At 43.0% G+C, this 21,019-nt stretch overlaps 1 protein-coding gene across 7 annotated transcripts in view; it reads left to right on the plus strand.

The window, feature by feature from the left end:
- The window catches only part of Cep41 (centrosomal protein 41), a 39,796-nt gene extending 21,985 nt beyond the window's left edge, over window positions 1-17,811 (plus strand). For 3 of the 7 annotated variants that reach the window (XM_034519494.2, XM_076913577.1, XM_034519498.2), the window contains exons 3-11: window positions 182-229; window positions 4,166-4,227; window positions 5,265-5,352; window positions 10,346-10,490; window positions 12,364-12,515; window positions 12,897-12,964; window positions 13,895-14,009; window positions 14,615-14,830; window positions 15,407-17,811. In XM_034519494.2, the coding sequence (XP_034375385.1) occupies window positions 182-229; window positions 4,166-4,227; window positions 5,265-5,352; window positions 10,346-10,490; window positions 12,364-12,515; window positions 12,897-12,964; window positions 13,895-14,009; window positions 14,615-14,830; window positions 15,407-15,555 (1,043 nt within the window). In that variant the 3' untranslated portion in view covers window positions 15,556-17,811. The remainder of the gene's footprint in view (window positions 1-181; window positions 230-4,165; window positions 4,228-5,264; window positions 5,353-10,345; window positions 10,491-12,363; window positions 12,516-12,896; window positions 12,965-13,894; window positions 14,010-14,614; window positions 14,831-15,406) is intronic. The other 4 variants (XM_034519495.2, XM_034519499.2, XM_034519496.2 and 1 more) reach the window with 3 other exon arrangements.
- The last annotated feature ends 3,208 nt before the right edge of the window (window positions 17,812-21,019 follow it).

Consider the following 21,019-nt stretch of genomic DNA (forward strand, 5'->3'; position numbering starts at 1 on the left):
CTTTCCCCAGCTGCCACTACCTAACCTGAAGGGCTGTTTTTAACACACACACACACACACATACACGCACACGCACACGCACACACGCACACACTGACGGGGTGCTTACTCCCATCCTGATCCACAGTGGTTCTCATTTTCCAACAGTAAAGCTTACCTAAGACTTGCCTTCTCTTTCTAGGTAGCAGCATGACCAAATACATTGAGAAGCTAGAAGAGATTAAAAAAAGTGAGTACTACTCTTGACGCAGCCTGGGAGGAAAGATGGGACTCTACTCTCTATCAGCTGATATTTCCTGACCGTTGCAATCTGGCCATGTGTGGCAGGCTGTGTGGTCAGGTGAGCCTGGCAGACACCCTGTAGCTAACCAACTTATGCCCTGAAGGGGATCTTAATGTTAGAACATGGAGACGGCTACAGCCCAAGCTTCTGGTCTTGTTGGACTGCAGTCTGTGTGGTCTTTTTGTCTGATGCCCAGTCTTCTTATTCAGTCCATACCCGAGACAGGGTAATAGAGCTTTCTCCATAATGTTTTTATAAATATTCGTAGGTGAGTGTTCATGAAGACTAAGGTCTGAGGAAGCCGACCAGACCTTAGTGTTCTACATTGGCCATCCATTGCAGTCTATTTTCTTTGAATTAAAAACCATATTTCATGTATATCCCTTTTAGAAGCTAATCTTCTACAGAGATGTCTGACTGGTCACTGAATGTATTGCTCTCACAGAGAGTCGTCATTTTTCAATCTGTGCCCAAAATCAATCAATATAAAATGTACATGTTGGAGCCAGAATTAAAGAAGACATAAAACATGTGTTTTCTAAGATGGATCTGACTGGTGTGAAGCAGGAGAACCCAGAGCCAGGGTATTTGGCCTGTAACAGGAAGAGGCTCTCTTACCTCAGTGCAGGCTCTCTTACCTCAGTACAGCACTTGGCTCTGCTAACATGCGTCTTCTTGGGAGGGAAATTACAATTCTGAAATACACCAGAATTTTTTTTTTGATACAGCAGATAATTTTAGTTTAAAAAAAATGTCCCATTTTAATTGCACAATGTAGGAGATCCACAGCACATGCAGCCAGGGGGCAGTTTTCTGCACTCTTAATTTCACTACACTCAGCAAGAAGACTAAGTTCTATGGAGATTTCAAAATACATATTTAGTATATAATGTTTCAGGATCCATCTTATTCATTTTACATGAGGTCAGTTCTATGTCTTAATATGAGATGCATTAAATTTCTGAAAGAAAATCCTGTTTACTCACCGACACTGCCCTGCCGTCATCCTCGGCTCACGTGAGGCAGGCAGCACCCAGCTGGCCTGCTTCTATTTGGGTTTGTGGCCTCCTTCAGCTCCCTTCCATCTGGGCTAGATGTGAGCTCACATGTCCGTACCAGGAATTTGTCCCATAAGAAATGTCCTGTTCCACTCAGATCAGCTAAACCTTACTTTAAAACATTTCTTAAGAGCACAATATGGTTTTCAGAGTCTCCAAACTTTAAATGGAGACTATGTCCTGCAAAGAACCACTCTTGGAATTGAATCCTTGAACACACTCCCTCCTTCCTTCCTTAGAAGTCACGGGCTTCCTCTTGCCTCCCTGATGCTTTGTGCTCATCCTGACAAAAACACTTTAGACTCTGGTTTGGCACCTGCATTCCCCCCCTCCCCCTTTTTTCTGTGGCAAGTGTTCTCTTGTTTCCTGACATTCTAGCCCAGCTCTTTGCAGGCCTCACCTCAGATGCCACAGTGTCTGTGAAATCACAAACCTTGTTCTGTTACTCTCTTTGATTTGTCTTCCTCTGTGAGTTCGACTTCCTTTTCTTTGCTAGTAATGTGTTTTGACAGAACCCTGGAAATGCAGAATCTTTTGTACTCTGAACATTCTTTGAACTATACCTGGAGAAAGCGATGCTCTCTGCTATTGACCACTGACAAAACCCATTCTTGGGGCCTGGTGGTTAGATGACACTAGTTGGACCCAGTGTGAAACATCCTAGATAGTCAGGTCTCTGTCCTTCCAGTAACTCGAGAGAGGGCAACTCAGCCCCTCAACTCACTAGAGAAGCACAGCTCGCTCGTGTACCTGAGCTGTGGTGATCTGTGTCCTTCAGAGTCTGAGAGGAGCCCAAGCAGCAGAAACTCCGTTCTTAAAGCCGTGTTCTCTCTTGAGAGGACAGACTGACAGAGCTGCCCAAGCCTTCCTTTTTTTATAAAATTGAAAACTCTGCACAAGGCTTTGACTTGGTCTTGTATCTCCAAGTAACCATGTCAGACAGTCCCATTGACGGCTCTCCTCAGCCAGAACCAGGTATGTGATGCCCCAGCTGCAGGATGTGGTGGGCTCCAAGGGTTGTGCAGAAGACAGTCTACAGACTATGACAAAGCATGGTACTTATCCAGTATAATCTGTGCTTAGCTAGAAGGGATTTTAATATAAATATATATATATTATACCTTAGGTATTTCAAGCTATGTAATGATACCAAAAGAATACCAAAGGATACATGTCAAAATCTAAGCTCCTTGAAAGATATTGGCTCTCCCATTGTCTAATTTTTTGCTATCTTGATTTTCAAAAATGGCTTTGGGTGGGCAAGTTGGTAGCAATTTGGAGGAAATGTTGTAGCAACTCACTTGTTCTTTTGAGGACTCTACTCAGCCTGTTGAGATTTGCATCCAGGCACATTTATTAACTATTTTATCTAGCAGAAGCTGCTCTAAGAACTTTCTAGAAATAATAGTCTACTTGCCAAACTGCTCTCTTCAAGACATTTTAAAATAGAAAAGTTTTAATTCCCTGTAAGAAGGAGCCATAATATATTTAACAGATGGTTAGTTTTAAGGTAGTATTATTTCCTGACTAATTATTAAAATATTTGGTAAATCAGGCTTAGATTACCCTCCAAAGCAACCATCCGGTTTGTGCTAAGTTTTGGGGGAATTCATGGAACTGATTAGTAACACCAAGTAAATAATCTTAAACACCTTTAGTCCTTTCCTTCGTTGCTAGGAGTCTTGGTTTATGAGACATTCTGTGAAGGCCATGGCAATTATTCAGCTAACCTTTAGTAATTCTGAAATAATGAGGTGGTCTTTAAGGAGCCCTGGGCACCAGTGTAAAAACCATGAACGGGAAGGAAGGATAAAGGCGGGCAGAGTTCAACAATGTGAGCTTTAAAATTAGCATCATTGTTAGAAAATTTTCAGGAAGTGAGCTTCTGGTGAAAATCTTCAGAGCAGATATTAGAAAAGTGAGATTGAGTTTTCATGTTCGATGAGATGTACAAAGATGTATTTTTCTTTGTTTGAAGACAGGATCTTGCTGTTAGTTTAGGTTGGTCCTGAACTCGGGATCCTCCTGTCTCTGCCTCCCAGTTGCTGGAGTTACGGAATGTTCTACCATGTCTGGCTGATACAAGGAGCTGTTGATGGAACAGTAGACGCGTCCTCACTTGAGTTATATTTCAAAACTGTAAAGATGATACTGAGTAAATACAGATTGCTTAGACTGGTTTTGATTTGATTTGATTTTCGTTGTGGTGAAAACACAAAACATAATTTACCATCCAAATCATTTTTAAGTGGGCAGTTATTGAAAAAGTATTGTGTGTTCTCATTGTTGTACAGCACACCTCTAGAACACATGCACCCACACATGCACACACACACACACACACACACACACACACACACACTAGTGATGTCTCAGGTCTCTGGCATAGTTTACAGCCACAGGATAAGATGATTGCTCTCTTTGAAGTCAGAGTCAGAACGGCAGGGTATAAATGCCTGACCAGCTGTTTGGCCTGAGGCCACTCAGCTTCTCCTAGTCTCTGTCACCGTTTGTAAAATGTAGCTGTTTATCCCTCGCTTTGTTCTGCAGAGGATGTGAGGCAGCCCACAAGAATGCGTGCCACACAATGCGGCCATGGTGGAGACAGCTTAGGGGAAGGCTCCTCAGTCAGCCAAGGCACAGGAAGATGGAGAAAATACCACCTTTCCTCTTTTGAGGACACTGTGAAAACCAAATGATCTGTGTAAAAGCACACTCATGACTTGAAAGTGATACCATATAACTTGATAAACTAGAAAAAAATGTTAGCCCAAAGAGAGCAAAATGAACCCATATAAATGCATGTTGTATTTTGCTTTTTCAGATTATAGATACAAAAAAGATGAACTTTTCAAGAGACTAAAAGTTACCACTTTTGCCCAGCTGGTAAGTTGAGTGGTTTTCCTGTTGGAGTAAAGGCTTTGTGCTGATCTACAGGGGTATTTCTAGTTATCTCTCAGGTCTTTTTCATGGAGTGGTTTCTGGCCTTCATATCTCACCATGACGGCATGAACGGGTGTGTATGGAGGTGGTGTTCACAAAAGGACAGTGTGGCATTCCTCTCTTTAAAATAAATACATCTGCATCCTATTCTTACTAACCAGATCTGTGGTTTAGGTTTTATTTTACTTCGCACACTTAAATTTAGAAACTAAAATCCTCAATTCTAGATTATTTGATTTTTAAAAACAAAACAAAAAACTAAAGGCTCCCCTGTTCTGTCCCTGAGCCTCTTTCCAGACTGCTCTGCTGGGCGTGATTTCCTTACTTCAGGCAAAGCATTTTCTGAAAAAGCATTTTTTTTTTTTTCTGAAAAATAATGAACAGGGTGTCTCTATGACCTCCAACCAAGAGGTTTACTGATATGACTCCAGTTGAATTTAGGGCCTTATGGACAGTGCTTTAAAAACTAATATTGTGCTAAGACATGTCCACAGTTCCTTTTATTTCTCAACTGTACAGGGAAATGTTGACACCATTTTGTGTTGTTATAGGTCAGTATCATGTTTTCAAGAAATACTGTGTTGTGCTGAACCAGACTCTGTGAAGAAGTGGCTGTAACTCTCAGCCACGTTTCTCATCCTAACTGATCCTTTTGGGCTTCTGTGTTGATACCATAACATTTTTGTTTGTTTCTTTCTTTATTTACTGTGCTGCTTGTGTTTAATGTTTTAAATGATTTTTCTTTTTGTTGTTGTTTTTGTTATTTTGTTTTTTCTGGAACATTCATCTGTGGGATAATTACCATCCTAATGGTTAAGAGGCCTGAAATTCAATAAGATTTGCCAGTCAGGACACTGACAGCTTCTTAAAACAAGATGACTTTGATGTTTGGAGTTTCCCCGTCTTTTGTAAAAGACAGAATCGCCTTTGTTTAAAATAAAAATATGCACACATCTACACATTTCATTCTTTTCTATCAGGTCATTCAAGTCGCTTCCCTGTCAGATCAAACACTGGAAGTGACAGCTGAAGAGATCCAAAGGCTCGAAGGTAATGGGCATCGAGGAGGTAGGAAACGAACAGATTGACCACTGACAGCAGTGCTCACCCTGTACATTTATTATTGTGTTCATAGGGACTTGGGTCACTGATACGTCTGTTTGCAATTAGTTACTCTCAGAGAAATGCTGTATAGTGCCCTAATTATTCTTGTTTCTTTAAAAAAAATGTTTTCCGACACACAGTTTTACTGTTTAAATATATACTTTTTTCCAGCAAATATTTTTAATGTCTTCTGCATACACGCAGGTTACAGAATTCGTGTGGTAAACGACTAAAAAGCTGAGCAAACATCTCTGCTTCCATGAGATTTGTAGCTGTTGTGTGCACACACAACTATGTACATGTGCCAGGGAAAATGACAAATGCTACAAAATTACTCAAAATGGCAGGGTTCATTGGAGGAAGGCAGTGGTCATTTGTTAAGTGTGCATCGCTGGGTACTTTGTATGAATTTTATTGTTTAATTCTCTCAGAAACTATCAGGAAGGTGCATCTCCTAGCTGGGAAGTCCGAGCATCAGAAGTTAAGCCCCGGGTGGTGTATCTGGTGAGTGGGCTGAGGGCATGAATCTAAACAGCTCTAGTAGTAACTTTCTCATTGTATCACCAAGGGATTCTGCAGAATTCTTTTGAAAATATGTGAGATGCCGTGGGAGTTCTCAGGAAGGATGTTTACCAGTTAGGCAGAAACAGGCTTCCTGGAGGCATCTGAGGGGTGCAAGTTATGGGGGGTTAGCAGCCTGAGCAAGGCTTGGACATGAAAGGATGGCGAGTATGCAGGGAATCTGGTAATCCAGGCTGGCTCTGGTCTTCAGGGACGGGTAGATACTGGGTGCGAGATAAGGCCAGGAAGATAAGCAGGCTCCAGATTTCCTTGCTTAAATACCAACTGGAAAATAAAACCCTTCTAGCTGTACACTCATGAAAGAAATACACAGACTTCGGGTCTTGATTTTATCCTGAAGTACCCTGCAATCAATGTGTGCCTGTTTGCTGAAGAGGAATGCGTTTGTTAAGGTTGATGTAGGTCAGGAATTTAACTTCTGATTTCAAGACAAGGTTCTCAGGAAGTCTGAACACTGGTTTTGTGCAACTCAACTGCCATTGCACTGGGCTGTTTTTTGTTAGGGAGGATAAAGGGACTCTGAACACGCCGGGAATTTATCTTTGACAGATGCCTCTCACCCAGCAGAGGAATAAGGGCCCATTGTAATAGAGATAATTGCATCTCTTCATACAGGCACTCCCAATTTTAACCGAGTTATATAAGCACCTAGATTTGGCCTTTAATTCATTGTTGAGATCACTGCACCAGAACATATGGGCACATGCAATTTTCTCTTCTGAGATAAATTTGCAGAGCAAAATAGGCCCTTGTAAAGTCGGATGCCATAATGTGTGAGTAATATTAGTGTTTCTCTAGTGTTCTACACGGATAATAACGCAGTCAGAAGTGCCTGGAGAACAGACTGTACCTGTACATGTGTTGGTTAACTCTGAAGAATGCAAGCCTCTCTTTTTACAATGCTAATGCTTTTTCCTGACTTAAAAAATATATTTCAAGACAGCAAAATATATCCAGAAGAAATCTGATGATGATAAATAATACTCAGTGTTGATGTTTGGTTCCACCTCCTGCGTCCCCCACCTACCCAGTCAATGAGCGCTCTCTGTGCATAGCATAGCCTCGCTTTGCACTGCCTTAACATTTTTTTCATGCAGATTTTCCATATCATTAAACAGACTTCAAAAACAGGATTGTAAAAGTTGTGTTCTTGTCTATATCTATCCTTGGAACTTAATTTAATTGTTCTACTGTAGGGTGTACCAGGATTTTTTCTGATTTGTCACTTTGATGACAGAGTGCCACACTGTCATCATGTGTAAACAGGCATGTAAGTCTCATTGTTCCCTGAAAATGAATCGCTGCAGATGGCTGAAGGTAACCACTCCCTCACCATCCCCAGTGTGGTTGTAACCCTGCACACATTCCTGTCAGGAGTGAATGGGAACACCTTGCCACTAACATGGAATAATCATCCCTTAGAAACTACTCACTCATGCACTGGATAAAAGTGTAGCTAATTGTATTCGTTTCTTTCATAAGGAAATGGAGCTGTTTGTATATGTGTGTATGTGCCATGCACATTCATTTACTGGGCCTCTCTCTTTTAAAAATATTTTTATATGTTGTTTCCTATTTTATTTTTCTAAAACAATCCTCATTTCTCTATCTTGTTGGGAGCCGACTTCTATCTTATTGATTTGTGAGCACTCTCAATAATTAATGTCTTTGATACAATAGGAACCAATATAATCCTGCAAATGATGTGAAAAATCTTTTGATTATTTGTAACAATTTCCACTGAGAGCAGCATTAAGGTTAAAAACTCAATTCTGACAGTCAGTCAGGAACATCCACAAGTGGCACCTCTTCACTGAAGTTTTCTCTGAGACCAGAGTAAAACTATACCTGAGACTAAGGAGCCTAGAAAGTCTGAAGAGATACTTACAGTCGCCGTAATTGAATTTCCACAGGAATGTTTCACTGTTGTAGTCACTGTGAGGTCTCCGTTGTGCTCTCTAATCAGTGTACAGAAAGGGTGCTCTGCGTAGTGAGAAACGTTCCAGTCATAACTCAGGGCTGTTTGGCCGGTGTCTAGGCATATTTTCATATACAAATTAAATTTTAGTCTTTTTTAAATAGTTATGCCTCTTCTATTTCTTCTTCCACTGTTTTTATTAGAATAGAAAATTCCCAAATGTTATGGCCTCATTTCCCGTCTACATTCTTTTTGTTTGTTTGTTTGTTTGTTTTGGAGACAGGGTTTCTCTGTGTAGCCCTGGCTGTCCTAGAACTCACTCTGTAGACCAGGCTGGCCTTGAACTCAGAGATCTGCCTGCCTCTGCCTCCCAAGTGCTGGGATTAAAGGCATGCACCACCACCGCCCGGCCCCCATCTACATTCTTAAAGATTATTGAAGACCCAGAGAGCTTTGCTATATGCAAACTATCTATTCAAATTCAGTATATAAAATTTTAACCTGAGAACTTAACCAATATTCATTACAGCAGATAAAAGTATCAATCCTAACCCCCCATCACAAACAAAAAGTCTGTGTGTGTGTGTGTGCTCTTCCACTGAGTTGTATCCCCAACCCATAAAAACATATTTTTATATTGAAAAAAGTCATTAATTTCCAACCCAGAATTTTACCAAGTGGCTTAAAGTATTCTGTAAATTTCTTTTATGTCTGTTTTAGCAGACAACAGCTGATTCTGATCTGGTTTTGCCTTTAGTTGGTGCAATGTGCTATTTGGGTTGAAGTCTGTCAAGAAAATCTGGCTCCCACAGACCTGTAGTTGGTCCGGAGACGGAGCATTTCCCTAGCCCTTTCAGTCAGTGTATGTCTTCTTCAGTACTACACTAAAGCTTGTGAACTGGTTCATCCTCCTTCCCTCCCTCCCTCCCTCTTTCCCTCTGCAGTCCTCTTCCTTCCTCTCCTCTACCTCCCCTTCCTTCCTTCTTCCTTCTTTTCTTTCCACCCCTTCCTTCCACCCTAGCTTCAACCCCAACCTCCTGCCGGAGCACTGGCGTGCACCAGCGCAGCCAGTTGTTTCCTAAGGGGCCTGTAGAGTATGGCTTCCAGCCTCTTACCCATGAGCCGTTATGCCCTGGTATATCCTTAGGTCTGGCTCAGGGTTCCAGTACTTTTTCTGCCTGTGTGTGGTTTCCTATCTGCTCATCTGTCAGCTGTCATTTTACTGAGTTATGGAAATCAGAAATGTGTCACTACAGGGGTCAGGAGGACCCTTCATAGTTCACTTCTGGATGCCAAAAATGGATCCCAAAATTCTGGGCTTTGTTCAAAAGTTAGCCACTGACAAGAAATACCATCAACTGTTTTCTTTAAGAGAATGTTTACTCAATTCATCTATGAGACATTGTCTCCAAAATAGACAAGTCTAAGGACCCAGATTTTCTTCCAAAAAAAAAAAAAAAAGATGCCTACATCAAAACAGTTGGCTCAGCCACCGCCTTCTATACTTACCCCTGACATTGCTATAGTATAGAAAACTACCATTTCATCACACAAAATATTCCAAAGGCATATACCTACTTCAGAGACAGAATTCTCTCCTTTTTTATGAACCAGGGTCTTAGGCTGGCCTGGGACTCACTGTGTACCATGACTGGTTTCAAACTTATATCAGTCCTCCTGTCTCAGCGTCTGAAATGCTAAGACTACAGCTTTGAGCCATCACACCCATTCAAGATTTAATGAAAATTATTAATCACTGTTTTATGAGGGACACTTTTTAATATGACTGCCAAATTTATTTACTGTAAGAGCTCATGCAACAGGGAAAATATGACTGCTAATAAATGTGGTGCCACTTCCCCAGTGCTCACCAAGTGCTAGGGCTTCCACACTGTCTCCTTTGTACCATTAGAGCAAATATAAATACAGTTTTTAAAAAAAGGATGGATTGTAGATTTAGCTCAATTGGTAGAGCCCTTGCCTGGCAAGTTCAGGGCACCAGGTTCTATCCTCAGCTGGGGTGGGGGTGAGGCACATAACATCTTAAGAATTTTTTTTCACTTGTAGACAGCATGAAAGGGCCGTAGGGAACTCCTGGGGTTTACTTCACTGTATTTTGAGAGGTCCTTTTGTTACAACTTTTAGAATAACTTTGTGATAGTGATATGATTTTTTTTAACTTTGTATCAATGGAAATACTTAATAAGTTACTTCAAATTCTGAGCTTCCATTTGACTACATTTTGATTTTTAAAACTCTACATTAATTTGTGGTGTGAGTGGGTGAACACACATAACCGTGTGCATGTGGAGGTCAGAGAGTAACTCTTGGGAACTGGTTCTCTCCTTTGACTGTGTGGATTCCAGGGCTAAAACTCGTCGTCAGGCTCGAAGGCAAGCGCCTTTGCCCACTGAGCCATCTCACCAGCCCTGAATATTTCTTCATTGCAAATTTTAGACAATGATTCTGCAACTTCAGAGGCTGATGCTGAAACCGCTGCCAAGACCAATGGGAAAGGGAGCCCTGGGGGACAGTCACCCAGCCCTGTCCAGTTCATCAACAGCACAGGAGCAGGGGACTCCAGCCGCTCCACTCTGCAGAGGTACTTGTGTTGGATTCGTGCATTCACTGCGGTGTTCTCCTAACCCATCTCAGTGATTCTTACCTTCAGCAGAGCTGGCAGCCGTAACATCCCACATCTCCCAGACTTCGACTTTCTTTCTATTTAAATGCTACCTGAGCCCTTTTCACTTTGTATGAGTTCACGTGGAAGTGGGTTAATAGGCACGGATTAGTCGTCTCTTCTTGGTTTCTGTCTCCTCAGCCCTTCTGCGTGTGGGCTAACTAGGGTCTAACTTTTTCGGGTTCTGGGTTTCTGTTCTGAGTATGAGTTTTTTCCTCTACTGAAGCTCATAGTATCCTGTCTAGAATAAGAAAGACACAGTGCCACAGAGTGCCCTGGGACAGGTACAGAGGAAATTGATGGCAGCCACTGGCATTTAAGCTAAAACTGTACATGGCTCATCCTTTTTATTTACAAGAACCTTATTCCGTGTGTTATTTCTCACCAATATTAACTGATGGTTATAAGGAAGTGCTGGTTTTCAACACATAGTATAGCTCAAAACTATCTTCTGACCTCTGAGGATTTATACAAACACATGGTACACATTCTCTCTTTTCTTCTCTCTCTCTCTCTCTCTCTCTCTCTCTCTCTCTCTCTCTCTCTCTCTCTGCCTCTCAATATTAAAAAAGAAGAGATATAAGCCAACAGTGGTCTACCGAGAGTGCAGGTTCTTTATCAAGTCGGCCCTTTTGCATCACTGAAATGTGGACTGTGTAGTATGGTGTCACGGTGTTTATTGGATTTAAATGCAGACAGTGAAGTCTTGTGATGAAGAGGAGCTAGGCAACATGCGGCTCCTGGTTCAGCAGCACCTTAGATGTCCGAGAACAATACCGTCTTCATACTTTCTTACAGTCATTCTGCTACTTGCCATTTTGTTCACAGTCCCTGGTCTTCTTAGTCCTCTGATATTCTTGCTACATTTTCTCTATGACATTAAGATGGCAGCTCGTGTTTAATGACCTTAGAAACAGAACTGTCAGCGATGAACTCCCTTATTTTAGTCCCAGCTCTTCCCCTGTCTCATTATATGAATGCCACTAACTCTAAAAGCCTCTTCAGGCTCACCATCATCCTGTGTAAATTGGAAGTAAGTGCAGATAACTATTGGAAATAAGGTTCAGTTTCCACACTGGATAGGTCGTTGTGTAAGGACAGTCACTCGTCACTTAATGATGGGACATTCTGAGAATATGTCATTAGGTGATTTTTTTTCCCCATGATGGAGCATCAGAGAGTGTACTTAACTAACTAAAATGGCTCCCATATCACAGCATATCATCTTATGGGAGTGCCACTATAGTCTGTCCACATTTGACTGGATTGTGTTCGTGTGGTCCAAAACTGTATGTGAAACATATAAAACATTGTTGATACTTTATATTGTGTTTAACAAACAGAGAAGTCATTTGCATTTCTCTTGTCCTGCAAACCTTATTCTCTGCCCATTTATTCTGCCTTTATACTCCTTCCATCCTGTTGGATTAACTGTCCTCTCTTTCTTTCTCTAAATGTCACCTTTGTTTCTGAAGGCACCACGTGCCCTATACTTTCTACTCCTCCATCCTATAGAGACTTTGCTTCATTCTCTGAGTGAGGATAATAATAGATACATAGTAATCCCGACTTGGGGTCCAGTAGTAGAATAGCATCTACACAGTCCTGCTTCCTGGGCAGACCTGAGGCACTCTACCCAGTTACATTTTCTTTGGGGTGCCCTTTGAGAAGACGAGGATCAGGATTCCTCATCTCTCCATTCTGAAGACATGCATTTGACCTTTCAACCTCTGACCCCTGACTCCTTTCTGGTCAGCTATTTTTTTTTTTTTTTTTTTTTTTCTGCTTACAGCGTCATCAGTGGCGTTGGGGAACTGGATGTAGACAAAGGGCTCGTAAAGAAAGAAGAGCCCAGTGGCAAAGACAAGCCTTATCCGGACTGTCCCTTCCTGCTGCTGGACGTTCGGGACAGAGACTCTTATCAGCAGTGTCACGTTATCGGGGGTAAGAGAGGGGCCGAGTCTCAGAAGCAGAGCCCAGCCTCGTTCCGGGAAGTGTAATGCTAGCACAGGGTCAGCAGTCAGGGAAACTGTGCTGGCTCCATTATGGAAACCCTTGGAGTGAGCACCACGGTGACCTCTAAGAGAGGCTGACTGAGCTCTCCGGTGCCTCACGGCCCAGAGCACAGTGCAGTGAGCAGAGCTGTCCGGCTTCCTCTGTTCATGGAGCCCTTTTTATTTCTCTCATGAAATATTCAGGTATATTTTGGTTTATGGCTCATGGACTTTGGAAGTGTATTTACCTCTTAGACCATAAGCCAGCTTGGAAGTGGGGTCAGATTGTAAGAGTGCTCTAGGCTTTCTGATTGTGTTCTTCTCTTTGTAGCTTACAGTTACCCCATTGCAACTCTATCCAGGACAATGAACCCCTATTCAAATGACATTCTTGAATACGTATCCTTTGATATATTTTAAGGAGTTGGATGTTATCGGGATTTTAAGACTCAAATTTAACCATGAGCCAGGTTCTTAGTGTGATCACTACAAGGGACCTTTGACACTAGCCAGGTCAGTATGTTTCAGATTTTGGATACTTAGGAGCTGCTGAGCACCCAACTGTTCAGACAGGTCCTTTAAATCATGCTTCACTGTACCAGTTGAGCGTGTATAATCTGTTGAGAACCCTGACACTGTCATTTCTCTGGAACACTTGCCCAAATTGAACTTAAGAAGTAAAAGTTTTCCTATTTTCTTTTAAAATTTTTAAATTTTTTCACTCATAAAAATAATACAAGTAGGAAAAATACTGAAAGTGTTAAAAAAAAAAAAAAAAAAGTAAACTGTCCTGTTATCAGACCATTGAATGTCAACTGTTACCACCACACTGAGATATTTTGTTCTAACTAGTCACTATATGTGTGTGTATGATTTGTCTTACAAAATTGAAGTCACTCATGTCTATGATTTCCCCATGCTAATGTAAGCTGTTTGGAAGCCCCAGTTTTGACAGTATGTAATGTCTCTTTGTCAGAGTTACTTCCAAAACTGCCTCTTTATTTTGGACATTCAGCTGGATCTGTTGTACTGTAGTAAAAAGGAAGCCTCTGGTGGTCTATTTGACAAAGAAACTTAAAATGGAGGCTGTGACTTTTCCTTTCCAGCATTCTAAAGGTAAAAGAATAAGAAGGTGTCAAGTACACAACTCACGCTGTCAGGACTTAGGTCACGGTAGCTCCAAAAGCAGAGTGTGGTTTCTGTGACAAACCATGGTAAGAATGAAGCCTGGTGTTCCCTGCACTCTGCAGGATGAACCTTGGCTGGCTGCTCAGGGCTTGTTGTCTGGAAGTGTTAGCTCTGTGCTTAGAACCTTAACTTGCCTCACAGAAAAATGCTCATGGCAAGATCATCATTCTGTACGACGACGACGAAAGGCTGGCCAGCCAGGCAGCCACCACCATGTGTGAGCGCGGGTTTGAGAACCTCTTCATGCTTTCCGGGGGTGAGCAAAGTCGCAGTTTGCCCTACAGGCTGGGTTTCTACACTCAGCTGCCCTGCAGACCCACACCATCGCCTCCTCCATTGCCCAGTGCTAGGACCTGAGTGCTAGGCAAAGAGAAAGCTTTGCTCTCTGAGGGAACCGGGAGTCAAGTGACTCTTGTGTCCTCTGGTTCTGGCAGCAGGTTGGGTGGGTTTTGTTTTGCAGAGAAATGGGAAGTTCATTTTTTCACTGTAGGTTTCATTGATTTGAGGCTTTTATACTTTTTGAGAAAGGATCTTGCCACATAGCCCAGGCTGACCTCAAACTCTTAATCTTCCTGCATCAGCGTCCTGACTGCTAGGATTAAGGCAGGCACGTGTTTTTAATTTCTAAGATAACAGCATCACTGCGGGGTTCCGGAAAAAATAGTAAAAACTCGAGCAAACAATTTTCCTATGGAATTCTCAGCTGAATTCCATTTCTAGTTTATCTGTTGACACAGCAGTAAAGGATGATTTCAAACCTCTAACCTGGTGCTGAAGGGCTAGCAGACACACAGGCCTCCTTCAGCTTTGCTGGGGCCTTGCTATGTTAATCCTGCTTTTCCTGATGTTCTCCTATGATAGGTCTGAAAGTCTTAGCTCAGAAGTTCCCAGAAGGACTGGTCACTGGCTCCCTGCCAGCCTCTTGCCAGCAGGCCCTCCCTTTTGGTTCTGTCCGGAAACGACCCAGCCCCAAAATGCCAGCCCTGCCAGCTGAGAACAAGTGGAGATTTACCCCAGAAGACTTAAAAAAGATAGAATGTTACCTGGAAGCGGACCAGGGACCAGCAGACAACCCTAGTAAGAGACTCTGACCTTTGTTTTTGTGGAACTGAGCTGTGCTCCTTTGAATATCCCTTGTCATGTGAAAAGTAGCTTTCTGTCCCTGTTCTTAAAGTGCTTGGGGCTTTGTGCTTCACCCAGGTACTGGGGGAGGGGCGGCACTGGAGACAAGGATTGGGTGCTGAGAACAAACTTGGGGAGCATGCGTCTTAGGCAGAGAGGACTGACAAGGTATCCCCTCCCTTTTCTGCTTCTGGGTTTGCTTAAAGCCCTGCCCAGAGCCTCTGCTTTGTCTTCCTGCCTTTGCCTTCTGCCTCCTCTTCCCCCTCTCCTCAGTCACCCATCAAGAAAGGGGTGAGAGACCAGATTTGTTGGGGATAACAAAGGGGGAAAAGATAGAGCTATGGGCTTCTCTCCTCCGTCCCCACGCTTTCCCCTAAGATCAGCAGTAGATAACAGAAGATGCTGCAGAGGGCTTCATTAGCGTTAACAGTGGCCACAGACTAGCCGTCGTTAGCTTACAAGTGTTCTTAGCTGATCTTCCCTGGAAACCCTTCTTGTGGCCCTGCTCCCTCTCTCTCTTGCTCCTTTCAGGCCGACTGAACCAGAATAACTCTGCTGGAAAAGACTCGAAGGTACCTGCTGGTCGTGGTGGCCAAAACCTGCCCACCAGCTGTCCTGCCAGCCACTCCAACTCCCGCACTCTCAACAGTGGTCACCTGCAAGGCAAACCCTGGAAGTGAAGGCCTGTGTTGTTTAGTCAAATAAATGTCCCCTCCTTTTGTAACCCCCAGCACTCCCAACTTGGTCCTTTTCAGAGCTGCTGTAGAGAAACAGCCATGCTACACGGGCTGGACCAGGCCCACCTCTTCCTGTCTGCAGCTCCCCTCCCTTCACACAGGAGGGATTTTGACAGATGACCACAAAACCCAGAGGCTTGACAGGCTCTAGTTGCCCTCCCTATTGTTTACAGAAGATGCATGTCTTTTGAAATTGAATAGGAAAAAAGAAAGATACTTTCTTTTAAATAAGGTCCAGCCTGTTTGGTGTATAACCAGTGTTGTTCTGTAAATAATTCAGTCACATCTGCTGGTGTGTTCTTCCCAGACAGCTTTTCTCATTCACTGTTGATTCATGAAAGATTCTTCAGGTGGGCCTGGCATTGGCCACTGTCCCCGGGGGTGCATATGAACTCTTGGTTCCTGCAGCCCACAGGCCCCACACTGGGCCAGGTGGCTGGCTGAGTCTTAGCTCTCTCTGCATGCTGCAGCCTCCACTGGGCATTTGAAGCTGAGGGCTGGTCCGTGAGCATGGGTCCATCTTACTGGTTTAGCAGAGAAGCTCTGTGCAAAAGGATCTCCTCCTTAAATGGTTTCCTGGGACCAGAAAGGGTGTATGCTCAGTTGTTCTCACCAGAAAGAGGACCCCAGCATCCTACAGGTCTGTGCTGAGAGCCCTGGAAGGCCACCACAGCTGTCCCCGTCATTATGAGCCTTATAGCAAGTAAAATTTCCCATTGCCTGATGTGAGTCCAGCTATGTTAGATGGGTAGAAATCACAGTCACTTGAAAGCGTCAGCTTCACTTAGACAAGGGGACACACAGGTGAGGGGGACTCATGAGTCCTTTGTCAGGGCTGACAACCCCTTGCTTAAAAATACAGTATTAGTCTAATTGAGTAATTAGTGCAATTTCCTGCTTGCTTTTCATTCTCACGACTGAGCTGTGATTAGGAAGCTGTGATTATAGATTCTGGTTTTGGCCGGAATTTTGAATTGGCATTAATTGAATTGCTAGATGACTGACATCCATTCTATTTAATTGGGGGAACAAAAGACCTCAGGTAAGGATGAGGCACATGAAGTCATAGGGAAGGACGAGCCTTGTTAATTTTTATGGTCTGTGATTGTAGCTGTGATAAGGGACTAAAGAATAAATTGTGCTCTTTGTCATGGCAACCAGCTTCTGAAAAGCCAGCTGAAAATTGCCTATCCTTAGGTGGTTACTGCTGCTGGGTAAGATTTGCCTTAACAGTACTATTTTCTCACCACTTTAAATCAAAAAAAAAAAAAAAAAAAAGGAAGAGGCCCACAGTATTTCTAGCACGGAGGCCGTGTTTGTAAGAGAAGTAAACGTAATAAATATCTCATGGAGACATATGGAAAAATAACTCAGTCAGCTCAGCTCTGTTCAGAATGTGTTTATTCTTCTCTACTTGATTTCCAAAGTACAACATTTTCCAATGCTTGAGAAATCAAACAAACCAGGGACATTGTTCAGATGTCAGGCCATGCCCAAATTTCCACAGGATTCAAGAATCGTGTATAACATTCAGCCAATGTACACATAGCTTTAATGAGGAGCCTGTCGTGTTTCCCCATAAATTTATTGCCTGAGAACTTGGTTCAGCCTTTTGCTAATGCCAAAATGTACTGGCTTTCTATTTTCTTTATGGCATAGATTGAAAAATGCAAATTTTTCCACACTCAACTTTCCCCTAGCATGGACAAGATTTTCGGTCATCTTTGACACATATACATTTTTAAGGAAAATACTTTTCATCTGTAACAAAGTTCTGATTTGCCAGTTTAACATCACGTCTTCAGGAGGTGGACCTCTTCACCCAATTCTGTTTTGAAAGTCTTCTGTCTGTCCCTGTTCTGCATTCCCACCAATGGATGTTGGTGTTAGAAGTGAGTGTGTACACGTACAGTCTGTTTCTGCGAAGCTGTTGGAATTGCTGTGTATTTACTGGTGTGGTCTAGCAGGCGGAATACATTTCCATGTGTTCCTCCATAGCTCTTTGCCCTGTTGGCAAGGATCTCAAACTTCCAAGAGAGCCAGTCTCCTTCTGCACTCAGTGTTCCTCTCTGACGCTGTTGCTTCTTAATGTTCCACTTTACCGGTTTCTTCATTAGATTATTTGACATGTATTATTTAAATGATCAGTGATACTTTGTGCAATTATGAATGTTGAAGATTAAAAAACGTAGTTACTAATTTGTCGTTTGCTATTAATGTGCTTAAACCTGCCCACTTCTCTCTTCCTTTCTGTCAGAATGATCTGGGGGAGCCCCAGGAGACTAGAGTGATTTGAAAATGTACCTCTTTTTACTGCATTTCCCAGAAAGGCGTATGCTCTTTGCATCAATGAATCTGGAAATCATTCCAATTTAGAGCAAGAGACCATAGCTTTCTAGTTAGGAGACCCGTGTTTTTCCTGGAACTCAGGCAGGGCCGGATTGCTACCTTGGCCGACTGTCTCATGGCTTTCGTGTCATTGTGTTGAGGACTGGTTTGTCCCCCTTGTCTGGAGGCTTGTGCACTCTGTGAGGAAGGCGCTCCATGATGATACGTGCTGTCCTCTGCCCAGTGTCTCGTCAATAAAATGTTTATCTCCCCAAGGAGGTATGTGTTTAAAGAAAGGGAGGCCATTTAAGGGGGTACGCTATTTAAGAGGTCAGGCAGGAAGGAAGCCAGAAGACAAAGAAGGGAAGATAGAAGAGAGGCAGGAAGTGACAGGAGGGAGGAAGGGAAAAGCTACAGTGTTCATTCAAAAAAAGGGGGGACATCCTGGGCTGTAACCTCAGGCTGGGTCTATTGAAAATCCGTGGAATGAGTAAATAGCCTAAAAGTAATTTTCTTTTTCTTTCTCTGCGGTGGGAAGCCAGAGCCAGCAGTCATATTGGACTGGATGTAAACAGGAATTAGAATAAATAATGTCCGTTAGTTGCTCAGGGAGCTTTTCCTGTGGTGCTGTTTAAATTCTACAGAACTTAAGACATTAAGCTACTCATAAGCAAACAGAACAAAACCCTTCTTCTCTAGTTCCCTTGTGGAATATAAGTTGTCAGGATCCTGGTCTGGAAGAAATATGCCAGTGATTTTTCTTGTTGGTTTTCGTTCCCACCAGGTTGTTTATTGTCTACAGAGTCTGTCTTTTATGTTGTCTGACATGTTTGGGGACATAACCAATTTTAGTCTGCCTGCACGTAAATCTATGACTACCTCTTCTTGTAAGATAATCAGTCATTAAGAATATTTAACAAACTGTTGGATATCTTTAATGTGCATTTTTGTTCTTCACAGTTTTTTCAAAGATCTAAGCCCCATAATACTTCTCTCTCCAAAACAAAACTAGGACCATGTGGATTATAATTCATCAGTTAAATTATGTGGACACATTGAATACTTATACCAATTCAATTATTTTTATTAACAAGTATATTTTTCATGTAAAAAGTGACAAAACAGGCCCAGTGTGCTTCCCAGAATTCAGAATGCATTTGGGTAGTTAAACTTTTGCAGACTTTTAGTAATTATTGAAATCGGGGACTGGAAATGGCTCTCTGGCTAAAGTACTCACTGTGCAAGCATGGAAACCTGAGTTCAGATCCCCAGCGCCCACATAAAAGGCCAGGCATGTCTGTACCTGTAATCCCAGCACTGCAGAGGCAGAGACAGGAGGATCCCTGGGAGCTGTTAACCAGCCTGTTTGCCAAGTCAGTGAGCTCCAGGTTAGGTGAGATAGAGTGAATCTAGCCCTGCCTCCTAAAACAAGGTAGAGGGCAACAGAGGGAAAGCTCTGACCTCCATGCACACGCATGAACACACCCACATGAACGCATATACCACAAACAAAAATTATTGAAATTATTATGCCAGCCTTAAATGGGGACCCAAGTCAGATAATAGCAATTAGAAATGTACCGGCAGAAGTGCAATCAGCTTAAATTCTGACAGAGCAGGATTCGACACACAATTTTATGTGAGTTTACAAGCCTCTTCATTTGTCCCACTGATCCCCTCGTGGGCTCACTCAGGTGCTGAGCCCCCTCGCTTGAATGAAAAGCAAATTCTCCCCACCTGTACTGTGTTCTGAGGCTCCTGGTAAATTGTAGTAAACAGAGGTCAGTTACTTAAGGGCCATTGACTGCTGGAGCACAGGTTTACAAGAAAATCAATATGGCTTCCCTTTGAAATTTAGACAAGAGGCTCCCGAGGGTCCAGTTCACCTACTCTGTGATAATGGTCCTTAGGTAAACATTCAGAGTAAATAAACTATCAGCTCTGTGGCTGATGAGGGCGTGGTGGCTGCTCAGTGTCAGCCAGCTGTCTGACTCGGAAGCCCCATGTACAGCTTCCTCTTGTCCAGGCATTTGTAACCAAGACTATTCTCCCCTCTCCAGCGGATACCCAGAGAGTTGGCTGGGGAGTTAGTTTACGTGGTGTTGCCTGTTTTCACTGTCCTCTTAGTGACCTTCAGAATCCATCATCACAGGTAGCCCCCCACCATCTCCATCTGAGGGTTATTTTCCCTTCTGTTTCAAAACTCAAAAATTCCAGAAAGTACCAGCTGTTTGTGTTAGGTGGCACACATGGGTTCTCTTTGGTATGCTTTGACACATGTCGTGTTCACAGCAGTCCAGTGAGCTGGAAAGCCCTGCCCCCATTTTTAGAAAAAGAGACGGGGATGGGTAGCTCACACTGTATTATTGACTAGATGAGAAGCTGGCACCCAACCCAAGAATGGTGGGTCCCAAGCCAGATCCAGTGGGCTCTCGGCTTTGGCTTTTCAGGGGAGACTCAGCCATGCAAGGTCTTCCTGAGTGATTCCTCGGTTTCCCCATGGAAATGTAACTTCTCCCTGGCTTTGTCTTCCCTGCCTTCTTCACCAATAAGATTGTTCTGAAAACTGCCTTCTTCTATCTACCTACGCAAAACACAGCAGAGCTCACACAATAGCTACCCCTAGGAGCATTTTCACATCTCCACCACTGGTGTCAGGGGTGCCGTCTCCACAGACACATGGTGAGCTTTCACTTATGGAATGAGAGTTACAAATTTTTAACTGACTGTAGAAGGGGATATAGACCATTGCCCTCATTGTCTAAACTGTTCACGCAATAAAGTGCAATGATGTGATTGCTGTCTAATCTCTTCTTCTTTGATAACATTTCTGGTTTAGGCCAACACCAATTTCAAGAACTGGCCAATGGCCCCAGGCCCTTGTTTCGTGGGGGAAACAGAGGCACAGCTGCAGCCTGTGTCAGCACAAGCCTTACCTCACCACATTCTTCTCCAGCACAGCTGGCACCGTGACCGTGGTTAAGAGGGACTTTTAATTTTCTCCTTTTACTTTGGCAGTGAACACTTGGCCAGCTCCATCTCTGGGGTTTTTAGATGATGCTCACAGTTTGAGTTGCCA

The sequence above is a fragment of the Arvicanthis niloticus genome, chromosome 15 (assembly GCF_011762505.2).
Source record: "Arvicanthis niloticus isolate mArvNil1 chromosome 15, mArvNil1.pat.X, whole genome shotgun sequence".
Lineage (NCBI taxonomy): Eukaryota > Metazoa > Chordata > Mammalia > Rodentia > Muridae > Arvicanthis > Arvicanthis niloticus.